Here is a 13,158-nt window from a genome sequence, read left to right as displayed (position 1 = left end):
GATATGAAGGGAATATGAGTGGGACATGGAGGGGCATGTGGGGGACGTGGTGGGGCGTGGGGAGTCATGGGGGGGGATAGAAGGGGACTTAGGGGGGGACATGGGGGAGCCCAGAGGGGGGTCCTGGTTGGGCGGGGGGGGGGTCGCGGGGGTCGCGAAACGGCGGGGCGAGAGCGGCCCCTGGCGGCCCCGGGGGGAACTGCGGGACCCGGCGCTGTCCGTGGTGCTGAAGCGACGTGCTGGGGGGGTGGTCGCAGGACCCTCGGCTCTGTCCGTGGTGCTGAACCCTTCCCACGGGGACACAAACACACACACGACCGGGAGACCCCTGTGTCCCTGCTGTCCCCCCCCCATGCCTGTGTGTCCCCCCCCCAATGGCTGTGTGTGTCCCCTCCATGTCTGTCCCCCCCCCCCCGGCTGTGTGTGTCCCCCCCACCATGGCTCTGTGTGACCCCCCCGTGGCCGTGTGTATCCCCCCACGTCTGCGTGTCCCCCCCACGTCTATGTGTTCTCCCCCCAAGCTGTGGGTCCCCCCCATGTCTGTGTGTCCCCCTCCACGTCTCTGTGTCCCTCCCCCATGGCTGTGTGCCCCCCACCCACGTCTGTTTCCCTCCCATGGCTGTGTGCTCCCCTCTGTTTGTGTGCCCCCCCCCCATGTCTGTGTGTCCCCCCCATGTCTGTGTGTCCCCCCTACGGCCATGTGTCCCCCCCGTCTGTGTGTCCCCCCCCATGGCTGTGTGTCCCCTCCATGGCTGTGTGTGTCCCCCCCACGTCCCTGTCCCCCCCCATGTCTGTGTGTCCCTCACCGTGTCTGTGTGTCCACTCCTGTCCCTGCTGTCCCCCCCACCACCCCGTGCCAGGGGGTGTCCCGGCCCCCCCGGGGGGGTCAATGTCCCTCGGTGGGGACAGCGCTGACGTCAGCGTTGGGGACTCTGGACCCTCGTGGGGTCCCGGGGGCAGCGAGCGTGGTGACACCGGGGGGGGGACGGGACACGGGGGGGAGGGGACAGCAGCGACATGGAGAGGGGACACATAGCCACGGAGAGGAGGGGACAGGGACACAGGGGGGGGACGGGGACATGGGGTGGGACTGTTGGGACATGGAAAGGGGACAGACAGCCACGGGGAGGCAGGGACAGGGATATGGGGAGAGACAGAGTCACGGGAGGGGACAGGGACAAGGGGGAGACAGCAGGGATGGGGGGGGACAGGAGGGATATGGGGGGGGGACAGTCACTGGGGGGGGACAGAGACACAAGGGGGGACATAGTCACAGGGAGGGACACAGTTATGGGGTGGGGGACAGGGATGTAGGGGAGGGGACATGGCAGGGTCATGGGGGAGACACAGTCACGGGGGGGGGGGACAGGGACCCGGGGGGGGACAGCAGTGACAGGGACATGGCAGGGACATGGAGGGGACATGGAGGGGACACAGCCACGGGGCAGGACAGCAGGGACATGGAGAGAGGACACAGAGCCACGGGGGTGACACAGGGACATGGGGGGATCCATAGCCATGGGGGGACATGGAGGGGGGGACACAGGGACCCCTCTCTGGCCTCACGGGGTGCTGGCCCCGCCCCGCTCAGTCCCCCCCCCCCCCGCTGGCTGCGTCACCAGCCACATCACCCGCGGTGTGTCTGGACAGGCCCCCCCCCGCCTCACCCCACGGCCCAGCGGGCGCTGAGTCAGCACAAAACAGGGTGGGGAGAGGTGGCAGCGGCGCTGAGTCAGCGGAAACGCCGGGGGGGGCTCCCAAAAAACCCCTTTATTGGCAATAAATTAATGTTAAATAATACACGGAGTGGGGAGGGGACAATGCGCGGCCAAGGCCACCAACGGGGCCAAGGCCATCACTGGGGTCGGGGACACCAGTGGCATCGAGGGCATCTGTGGGGCCAAGGCCACCACTGGTGTTGGGGACACTGCCAGAGTTGGGGACACCACTAGGGTCAAGGCCACCAGCAGGCTTGGGGACACCACGGGCATCAGGAACGTCTCCGCGGTCAGGGCCACCACCAGGACTGGGAACACCACCAGGGTCAAGGGACATGACTCCACGGTGTCCCTAATGCCAGCGAAGGCCACCAAGTGGGCCAAGGCCACTGCGGGGGTCAAGGCCACCACCAGGGCTGGGGACACCACCAGTCTGGGGTGGTGGCCACCTCCGGGATTGGGGACACCACTGGGGCCAAGGCCACTGCAAGGGTCAAGGCCATTGCCAGGGTTGGGGACATGGCTGGGGTCAAGGCCACCACCAGGGTCAAGGCCACTGCTGGGGTTGGGGCCACCTCCAGGGTTGAAGACACCACCATGGCCAAGGACGCCATCAGGTTTGGGGACACGTCAAGGCTGGCATCAAGGCCACCATCGAGGTCAAGTTCACCATCGAGGTCAAGGCCCCCACTGAGGTCAAGTTTCTCATTGAGGTCAAGACCCCCATTGAGGTCAAGTCCCCCTTTGAGTTCAAGTTCCCCATCGAGGTCAAGTCCCCCATTGAGGTCAAGTTCCCCGACGAGGTCAAGGCCACCTCCATGTCCCTCATTGGCTCTCACTCATCGATCAAGGAACTGGAGGTTGACGGTGGCCTCGGGGACGAGCAGCGTGCGGGTCATGGGGCGGATGCAGTGCCCGCCGGGCTCCGGCCTCACCTGGAAGCGCAGCAGGATCTGCCGAGAAGCAGAGCGGGGATGAGAGATGCTTTCGGGGACACCTGGGAACACTCGGGGATGGAGGTGGCCCTCACCTGCGCCAGCGCCATGTGGATCTCCAGCTCGGCGAGGCGGCGGCCGACGCAGCTGCGTTTGCCGACGCCGAAGGGCAGGGAGGCGAAGGGGTGCCGGGCGGCATCGCCGCGAAGCCAGCGCTCGGGCTGGAAGGAGTCGGGCGCCGGGAAGACGCGGCCATCGCGGGAGGTGGCGAAGTGACAGAGGGTGACCAGAGTCTGGGGGGACACGGGGGTGAGCGGAGGGGACACGGGGACACGGCGGGAGAGGGGGCGGCGCTCGGCTCACCTGGCGAGGCACCAGGTAGTCGCCCACACGGATGTCACGGTCGGGGACCACCCGGGCGTTGGCGGGGATGACAGGGTAGAGCCTGCAAGGGGACGGGGCGGTCACCTAGGCTGCCGCCATCGCCATCTTCATCTCCAGCCCCATCTTCATCCCCGTCCCCATCCCTATCCCCATCCTCATCTTCATCCCTATCCCCATCCCCATCTTCATCCCTGTCCCCATCTTCCTCCCCATCCCCATCTTCATCCTTGTCCCTTCCCCATCCTCATCCCTGTCCCCCTCCTCGTCTTCCTTTCATCCCTGTCCCCAGCTACCTCCATGTCCCATCTTCATCCCATTCCTCACCTCCAACCCCACCCTCACCCCTACCTCCATCCTCACCCCTGTTCCCATCTTCCTTTCATCCCCATACTCATCACCATCCCCATCCCTGTCTTCCTTCATCCCTGTGGCCATCCCCATCTTCATCCCCCTCCTCACCTCCATCCCCATCCTCATCCCAGCCCCCAGCCCCATCTACCTTTCATCCCCATCTCCATCTTCATCCCCATTTTCATCCCTGTCCCCAGCCACCTCCACATCCCATCTTCATCCCCCCCCCACCTCCATCCCCATCCTCATCCCTGTCCCAATCCCCATCTACCTTTCATCCTCATCCCCATCTTCATCCTCGTCCCCTTCCCCATCTTCCTTTCATCCCTTCTCCATCCCCATCTTCATCCCTTCCCCATGCCCATCTTCATCCCCATCCCCATCCCTATCTTCATCCTTGTCCCCATCCCCATACCCATCCCCATCTTCCTTTTACCCCCATCCCCATCCCTATCTTCATCCTTGGCCCCATCCCCATCCTCATCCCCATCCCCATCTTCCTTTTATCCCCGTCCCCATCCCTATCTTCATTCCTTCCCCATCCCCATCTTCATCCCCATCCCCATCTTCCTTTCATCCCTGTCCTCAGCCACCATCACATCCCATCTTCATCCCCCTCCTCACCTCCATCCTCATCCTCACCCCTACCTCCATCCGCACCCTGTCCCCGCCCCATCTTCATTTCATCCCCATCTTCATCCCTGTCCCCAGCCATCTCCACATCCCATCTTCATCCCCCTCCTCACCTCCATCCTCATCCCTGTCCCCATCCCCATCCTCATCCCTTCCCCATCCCCATCTTTATCCCTGTCCCCACCCCCATCTTCCTTTCAACCCCATCTCCATCTTCATCACCATCTCCATCTTCCTTTCAACCCCATCCCCATCTTCATTGCCATCTCCATCCTCGTCCCTGTCTCCATACCCACCTTCCTTTCACCCCCATCCACATCTCCGTCCCCGTCCCCATCCTCGTCCCCGTCCCCATCCTCGTCCCCATCCCCATACCCACCTTCCTTTCACCCCCATCCACATCTCCGTCCCCGTCCCCATCCTCGTCCCCGTCCCCATCCTCGTCCCCGTCCCCAACCTTGTCCCCATCCCCATCCTCGTCCCCGTCCCCATCCTCGTCCCCGTCCCCACCCTCGTCCCCATCCCCATCCTTGTCCCCATCCCCATCCTCATCCCTGTCCTCATCCTCATCCCCATCCTTGTTCTCGTCCCCGTCCCCAACCTTGTCCCCATCCCCATCCTCGTCCCCATCCCCATCCTCGTCCCCGTCCCCGTCCCCATCCTTGTCCCCGTCCCCATCCTCATCCCCGTCCCCATCCTTGTCCTCATCCTCGTCCCTGTCCCCAGCCACCTCCACGTCCCACCTTCCTCCCCCTCCTCACCCCCACCCTCACCCCTGTCCCCATCTCCATCCCACCCCTGTCCCCATCTCCATCCCACCCCTGTCCCCCGTCCCCCACCCCGTGTCCCCATCCCCACCTGAGTGTCTCCTTCACCACAGCCCTCAGCAGGGGGGCCCTGCCCAGCGTGGTGGCCTCGGGGTCACAGCCGTCGCCCAGCGCTGCCACCAGCTCCTGGTGGACCTTCTCCTGCAGGCCCGGGTGCTGCGCCAGCTCGTACAGGCTCCACGCCAGGGTGCTGGAGATCTTGGGAGGTGGGGGGGACAGGTGACATCAGCAGGGCCCCGCGGAGCTGGGGACACCCCCCGACATGTCCCCTCCTCACCGTGTCCACACCAGCCAGCAGCAGCTCGGTGACGTTGCCGTAGATGACCTTCATGGGGACCTTCTCCCGGGCCAGCTGGTCGATGAGACACGGCTGCTCCGACGCTCCCCCGTGCCCCGCCATGCGCCGGTCGATGTGGTCCTTGGCTGGAGAGGATGAAGCCCCATCAGTGTTCCCGTGGCCGAGGAACACCGTGTCCCTGTGTCCCCACGGTGTCACACGGAACCGTTGGGGTGGAAAATCAGATCCTTGAGCAGCACCTCATCCACGTGTGGTGTTCCTTAGAACGACCTGAGCTCCAGACCCTTCCCCAGCTTCATGGGATAGTTTGGTTGGACAAAGCCTTTGAGATCATCGAGTCCAACCATCCCTGTCCACCTCCAAACCATCTCTGAGCACATTGTCCACATGGGATAGTTTGGTTGGACAAAGCCTTTGAGATCATCGAGTCCAACCATCTCTGTCCACCTCCAAACCACCTCTGAGCACATTGTCCACATGGGATAGTTTGGTTGGACAAAACCTTTGAGGTCATCGAGTCCAACCATCCCTGTCCACCACCAAACCATCTCTGAGCACATCATCCACACGAATTTTGAACCCTCCAGGGAGGGGGACTCCATCACGGACCTGGGCAGCCTCTTCCAGGGCTGGACAACCCCTTCCATGAAGGAATTCTCCACGATATCCAATCTAACCCTCTCCTGGCACAACTTGAGGCCATTTCCTCTCGTCCCACCCTTTGTTCCTTGGGAGAAGAGCCCAGCACCCACCTCACCACAACCTCCTTTCAGGCAGTTCCACGATAGAACCATAAGATTATGGAATTCTGGAATGGGTTGGGTCAGAAGAGACCTCAAAGCCCACCTAGTTCCACCCCTGTCATGGGCAGGGACACCTCCCACTGGATCAGGGGCTCCAAGCTCCATCCAACCTGCCCTTGAACCCCTCCAGGGATGGAGCAGCCACCACTGCTCTGGGCAACCTCAGCTGCAGAGAGCGATGAGGTCTCCCCTCAGCCTCCTCTTCTCCAGACCAAACCCCTCCCAGGTCCCTCAGCTGCTCCCAGAACCCCTGGGCTCCAGACCCTTCCCCGTTTCCCTCACCGAAGGCAAACATGAAGTCCCAGGCCTCGCAGAAGCTCCTCCAGGGCCCGGGGAAGAGGCGGTGGAGCGGCTTGGGCATGGCCATGGTGAGCAGCGTCAACACGAACATGGTGTTGATGGAGCGGATGAAGGTCTCGGTGTCCCGCGGCACCACCGGCTCCAGGCAGCCCAGGCGGGAGGCAAAGAGCACGGAGGAGATCCCTGTTGGGGGGGTGGGATGGACAGGCGTGAAGATGGGAAGATGGGGGGTCCTGGGTTGAGGGAACAGGAGTTCCTGGGGACGTGGGAAGGTCTGGAGAACATGAGGAGTCCTGGAGGGACATCAGGCTCCTTGGGGACACTGGGTGTGCCACGTGGGACACGGAAGACTCTACAGGACACAGGGATGGCCCCCAAGGACATGGGGACAGAGATGGAGAGACCTGGGGGACAAGAGTCTGAGGACATGGGGAGATCCTGGGGGACACAAGGAAACCCTCGGAGACTCTGAGGGACATGAGGAGACCCTGAGGAGACCCTGAGGGTCATAGGAAGCCCTGCAGAGACCCCAAGGGACGTGGGGACATGGGGAGACCCCGGGGAGACGCTGAGGGACATGGAGAGATCCTGAGAAGATCTTGATGGACATGGGGAGATCCTGAGGGACACAGGGAGCCTTGGAGAGACCTTGAGAGATGTGGGGAGCCCCTGAGGGACATGGGGACATGGGGAGATCCTGAGGGACACAAGGAGACCCTGAGGGACGTGAGGACACGGGGAGATCCTGAGGGACACGAGGAGACCCTGAGGGATGTGGGGACACAGGGAGATCCTGAGGGACATGAGGAGACCCTGAGGGACGTGTGGACACGGGGAGATCCTGAGGGACACGAGGAGACCCTGAGGGACGTGGGGACATGGGGAGATCCTGAGGGACATGAGGAGACCCTGAGGGACGTGTGGACACGGGGAGATCCTGAGGGACACGAGGAGACCCTGAGGGATGTGGGGACACGGGGAGATCCTGAGGGACACGAGGAGACCCTGAGGGACTTGTGGACATGGGGAGATCCTGAGGGACACGAGGAGACCCTGAGGGATGTGGGGACATGGGGAGATCCTGAGGGACACGAGGAGACCCTGAGGGACGTGGGGACACGGGGAGATCCTGAGGGACACAAAGAGCCCCTGAAGGACACGAGGAGATCCTGAGGGACGTGGGGACACGGGGAGATCCTGAGGGACACAAAGAGCCCCTGAAGGACACGAGGAGATCCTGAGGGACACAAGGAGACCCTGAGGGACGTGTGGACATGGGGAGATCCTGAGGGACACGAGGAGACCCTGAGGGATGTGGGGACATGGGGAGATCCTGAGGGACACGAGGAGACCCTGAGGGACGTGTGGACATGGGGAGATCCTGAGGGACATGGGAAGCCCTGGAGAGACATTGGGGGACACGGGGAGGCCCTGGGAAGACCCTGATGGACACGAGGAGATCCCGGAGGCTCCAAGAACCCCGGGGACAGGTCCCCACCTTCCAGGCCGAACTTGTAGAACTCGTGGGCGACGTCGGGGACGAGGCGCTGGGGGTGACGGTCACGCTGGCGCCGCAGCCGCTGGACCAGGTCGGCCACCACGGAGGCCACCGGCCCCGCGAAGGCCTCGGCCGCCCGCGGGCGCAGCAGCAGCCGCCCCAGCAGCCGCCGCAGCCGCTGCCACTCCTCACCCTCCCTGCGCGGGGACACGGGGACGTGTGGGGACACGGGGGGACACAGGGGGACACGGGGATGTGTGGGGACACGGGGGGACATGGGGGGATGGGGTGGACAGGGGGATTGTGTGAGGACAGGGAGGACAGAGAGGACATGTGGGGACACAAGGGGACAGGGGGATGTGTGGGGACACGGGGGGACACAGGGGGACACAGGGACTTATGGGGACACAGGGGGACACAGGGACATGTGGGGACACAGGGGGACACAGGGGGACACAGGGGGATGTGTGGGGACACGGGGGGACACAGGGGGACACGGGGACGTGTGGGGACACGGGGGGACACAGGGACATGTGGGGACACGGGGGGACACGGGGGGACACGGGGGGAGACAGAGGGACATGGGGACATGTGGGGACACAGGGGGACGTGTGGGGACACGGGGGGACACAGGGACATGTGGGGACACAGGGGGGACACAGGGGGACACGGGGATGTGTGGGGACACCGGGGGACGTGTGGGGACACAGGGGGGACACGGGGGGACACAGGGACGTGTGGGGACACGGGGGGGACACGTGGGGACACAGGGGGACATGGGGGGATGGGGTGGACAGGGGGATTGTGTGAGGACAGGGAGGACAGAGAGGACATGTGGGGACACAAGGGGACAGGGGGACGCGTGGGGACACAGGGACATATGGGGACACAGGGACATGTGGGGACAGAGAGGATGTGTGGGGACAGGGGGACGTATGGGGACACGGGGACATGTGGGGACACAGGGGACAGGGGGACGTGTGGGGACACAGGTACGTATGGGGACACGGGGGACAGGGGGGACAGAGAGGATGTGTGGGGACAGGGGGACATATGGGGACACAGGGGATGGGGGGATTTGTTGGGACAGGGGAATGTGTGGGGACAAGAGGATTTGTGGGGACAAGGGGAGACGCATGGGGCCACGGGGGACGGAGGGGACAGGGAAGACAGGGGCAACACATGGGGACACAGGGTCATGTGGGGGAGACGGGGGACAGAGAGGACGCGTGGGGACATGGAGGACGGGGGATGCATGGGGACAGGGGGGACGTGTGGGGACATGGGAGGATGGGGGACATGAGGATGCGTGGGGACGGGGGGCACACAGGGGGATTTGTGGGGACATGGGGGACAGGGGGGATGCATGGAGACACAGGGACATGTGGGGACACAGGGGGACATGGGGACACAAGGGGACAGAAGGGGACAGAAGGGGACAGGGGGGACGCATGGGGATAGGGGGGACACGGGGATTTGTGGGGACATGGGGGACAGGAGGGATGCATGGGGACACGGGGATGCGTGGGGACAGGGGGGATGCGTGGGGACGTGTGGGGACATGGGGGACACGGGGATTTGTGGGGACAGGGGGATGTGTGGGGACATGGGGGGACGGGGGGACACATGGGGACAGGGGGGACATGTGGGGACACGGGGGACAGGGGGACACAGGGGACACAGTGAGGGGGACACACGTGTGATGTGTAGGGACACAGGAGCCACAGGAGACGTGGGGGGGTGACGTGTGGGGCAGGAAGGAGTTTGGGGGGGGGGGGGGTGACGTGTTGGGGGGTGACGTGTGGGGCGTGGGGCGCCAGCGTGGGCACCGCGAGACCCAACAGGCCCCAGCACGCCCCGACCCACGGCCGCCTGCGACGGGGGCTGGGGGGGCTGGGGGGCAGAGAGGGAGTTGGGGGGCAGCGTGGGGGGCAGAGAGGGGGTTGGGGGGCAGAGTGTGGGGTTGGGGGGCAGAGTGTGGGGCAGAGAGGGAGTTGGGGGGCAGAGAGTGGGGCAGAGAGGGAGTTGGGGGGCAGAGAGGGAGTTGGGGGGCAGAGTGTGGAGTTGGGGGTCAGAGTGTGGGGCAGAGAGGGGGTTGGGGGGCAGAGTGTGGGGCAGAGAGGGAATTGGGGGGCAGAGAGGGGGTTGGGAGGCAGAGTGGGGGGCAGAGCAGGAGTTGGGGGGCAGAGTGTGGGGCAGAGAGGGGGTTGGGGGGCAGCATGTGTGGTTGGGGGGCAGAGAGGGGGTTGGGGGGCAGCGTGTGGGGTTGGGGGGCAGAGTGTGGGGCAGAGCAGGAGTTGGGGGGCAGAGTGTGGGGCAGAGAGGGGGTTGGGGGGCAGAGCAGGGGGTTGGGGGGCAGAGAGTGGGGCAGAGAGGGAGTTGGGGGGCAGAGTGTGGGGCAGAGACGGGGTTGGGGGGCAGAGAGGGGGTTGGGGGGCAGCATGTGGGGCAGAGCAGGAGTTGGGGGGCAGCGTGTGGAGTTGGGGGGCAGAGTGTGGGGTAGAGAGGGGGTTGGGGGGCAGAGAGGGGGTTGGGAGGCAGGGTTGGGGGCAGAGCAGGAGTTGGGGGGCAGGGTGTGGGGTTGGGGGGCAGCATGTGGGGCAGAGCAGGAGTTGGGGGGCAGAGTGTGGGGCAGAGAGGGAGTTGGGGGGCAGCATGTGTGGTTGGGGGGCAGAGCAGGGGGTTGGGGGGCTGAGTGTGGGGTTGGGGGGCACAGTGTGGGGCACAGAGGGGGCTGGGGGGCAGAGAGGGAGTTGGGGTGCAGGGTGTGTGGTTGGGGGGCAGGATGTGGGGCAGAGCAGGAGTTGGGGTGCAGGGTGTGGGGCAGAGAGGGGGTTGGGGGGCAGGGTGTGGAGTTTGGGGGGGGGGGGGGGCTGTGGGGCAGGGTGTGGGGCAGGATGTGGGGCGCCCCCCCTGACTCACCCTGACTCACCCCCCGCCGCGCCCCGAGCGCCGCCCCCACCATGGGGGATGGGACCCCCCCCACCCTGGGACGTGGGATCCCAACCCCCCCCAGGGACCCCAGACCCTCCCCAGACCCCTAAGTGGAGCCCCCAGACCCCTAAGTGGAGCCCCCAGATCCCTGTAAGGAGCCCCCAAACCCTCACATGGAGCCCCCAGACCCCCACATGGAACCCCTAAAACCCCCTGTGCAGCCCCCAGACCCCCTGTACGGAGCCCCCAGACCCTCAGTACAGCCCCCAGACTCTCATCTACAGCCCCCAGACCCCCAGATGGAGCCCCCCAGCCCCTCTACACGGCCCCTAGACCCCCAAGTGGAGCCCCCAGCCCCTCTGCGCAACCCCCAGACCCCCAAGTTGAGCCCCTAGCCCCTCTGCGCAGCCCCCAGACTCTGTGTAGAGCCCCCAGACTCCCGTATGCAGCCCCCAGACCCCTGTATGGAGCCCCCAGCCCCTCTGCATAGCCCCCAGCCCCCCAAGTGGAGCCCCTAGACCCCTGTGTAGAGCCCCCAGACTCCCATCCGCAGCCACTGGACCCCTGTATGGAGCCCCCAGACCCCCTGTGCAGCACCCAGACTCCTGTATGGAGCCCCCAGACCCCCAAGTGGAGCCCCCAGCCCCTCTGCACAGCCCCCAGACCCCTGTATGGAGCCCCCAGCCCCCCTTGTGCAGCCCCCAGCCCCTCTGCACAGCCCCCAGACCCCAGTACAGAGCCCCCAGACCCCTGTATGGAGCCCCCAGACCCTCTGTACAGCCCCCAGACCCCCAAGTGGAGCCCTTAGACCTCCTGTATGGAGCCCCCAGTCCCTCTGCACAGCCCATGGTCCCCTGCATGGAGCCCCCAGACCCTCTGCACAGCCCCCAGACCCCTGTATGGAGCCCCCAGCCCCTCTGCACAGCCCCCAGACCCCCTTGTGCAGCTCCCAGCCCCTCTGCACAGCCCCCAGACCCCAGTACAGAGCCCCCAGCCCCTCTGCACAGCCCCCAGACCCTCTGTACAGCCCCCAGACCCCCAAGTGGAGCCCTTAGACCTCCTGTATGGAGCCCCCAGCCCCTCTGCACAGCCCACGGTCCCCTGCATGGAGCCCCCAGACCCTCTGCACAGCCCCCAGACCCCTGTATGGAGCCCCCAGCCCCTCTGCACAGCCCACAGTCCCCTGTATGGAGCCCCCAGACCCCCTTGTGCAGCCCCCAGCCCCTCTGCACAGCCCCCAGACCCCTGTATGGAGCCCCCAGCCCCTCTGTACAGCCCCCAGACCCCCAAGTGGAGCCCTTAGACCTCCTGTATGGAGCCCCCAGCCCCTCTGTACAGCCCCCAGACCCCCAAGTGGAGCCCCCAGACCCCCTTGTGCAGCTCCCAGCCCCTCTGCACAGCCCCCAGCCCCCAGTACAGAGCCCCCAGCCCCTCTGTACAGCCCCCAGACCCCCAAGTGGAGCCCTTAGACCTCCTGTACGGAGCCCCCAGCCCCTCTGCACAGCCCCCAGCCCCCTGAGCAGCCCCCAGCCCCACTGACGCGGTGAGCAGGCCGCAGGCGTGCCCGCGGCACAGCCGATAGTCCTTCCAGGAGGAGAGCTGGGAGCGGACGGGGAACTGGCCCTCCTGGCGCAGAACCTGCTCGATGAGCTCAGCCTCGGCCACGTGCACCGTCAGGATGGGACCGAAGCTCGCCTTCCACACCGGCCCGTAGCGCGCGCGGCCCTGCACCTGCAGGACATGGGGACTCTGTGACGGGACCCCCACCCTGGGGACATGGGGACAAGGGACCCCGTGATGGGACCCCCACCTTGGGGACATGGGGACAAGGGACCCCGTGATGGGACCCCCACCCTGGGGACATGGGGACTCCGTGATGGGATCCCCACCTTGGGGACATGGGGACAAGGGACCCCGTGATGGGATCCCCACCCTGGGGACATGGGGACAAGGGACCCCGTGATGGGACCCCCACCCTGGGGACATGGGGACCCCGTGATGGGACCCCCACCCTGGGGACATGGGGACAAGGGACCCCGTGATGGGATCCCCACCTTGAAGACATGGGTACAAGGGACTCCGTGATGGGACCCCCATCCTGGGGACATGGGGACAAGGGACCCCGTGATGGGATCCCCACCCTGGGGACATGGGGACAAGGGACCCCGTGATGGGACCCCCACCTTGGGGACATGAGGATGAGGGACCCTGTGATGGGACCCCCACCTCGGGGACATGGGGACTCCGTGATGGGACCCCCACCTCGGGGACATGAGGACTCCATGATGGGACCCCCAGCTCGGGGACATGAGGACTCCATGATGGGACCCCCACCTCGGGGACATGGGGACAAGGGACCCCGTGATGGGACCCCCAGCTTGAGGACAGGGACCCCGTGATGGGAACCCCACCTTGGGGACATGAGGACTCGTGATGGGATCCCCACCTTGGGGACATGGGGACAGAGAACTCCACCT

The 13,158-nt window shown here is 65.5% G+C and overlaps 2 protein-coding genes across 2 annotated transcripts in view; both read right to left on the bottom strand.

Moving 5' to 3' along the window:
- Positions 1–13,158, bottom strand: part of LOC138732385 (25-hydroxyvitamin D-1 alpha hydroxylase, mitochondrial-like) — a 37,697-nt gene that overhangs the window by 22,422 nt on the left and 2,117 nt on the right. Inside the window, exons 2-4 of the mRNA XM_069878981.1 lie at positions 12,222–12,412; positions 7,748–7,944; positions 6,232–6,432 (exon numbers count right to left, since the gene is read on the bottom strand). Of these exons, the coding sequence (XP_069735082.1) occupies positions 6,232–6,432; positions 7,748–7,944; positions 12,222–12,412 (589 nt within the window). The remainder of the gene's footprint in view (positions 1–6,231; positions 6,433–7,747; positions 7,945–12,221; positions 12,413–13,158) is intronic.
- On the bottom strand, positions 2,219–5,248 carry LOC138732417 (25-hydroxyvitamin D-1 alpha hydroxylase, mitochondrial-like). Its single transcript, XM_069879027.1, has 5 exons — positions 5,126–5,248; positions 4,880–5,046; positions 3,017–3,098; positions 2,749–2,946; positions 2,219–2,671 (listed from the first exon to the last, which is right to left on the bottom strand). The coding sequence occupies exons 1-5, from the start codon at positions 5,246–5,248 to the stop codon at positions 2,558–2,560; spliced, it is 684 nt and encodes a 227-aa protein (XP_069735128.1). The 3' UTR covers positions 2,219–2,557.

This window comes from Phaenicophaeus curvirostris, chromosome 30 (assembly GCF_032191515.1).
Source record: "Phaenicophaeus curvirostris isolate KB17595 chromosome 30, BPBGC_Pcur_1.0, whole genome shotgun sequence".
In the NCBI taxonomy this organism is placed as follows: Eukaryota; Metazoa; Chordata; class Aves; order Cuculiformes; family Cuculidae; genus Phaenicophaeus; species Phaenicophaeus curvirostris.
Note: the sequence above shows the minus strand (reverse complement) of the source record. Positions and strands in the feature narration are given on the sequence as shown.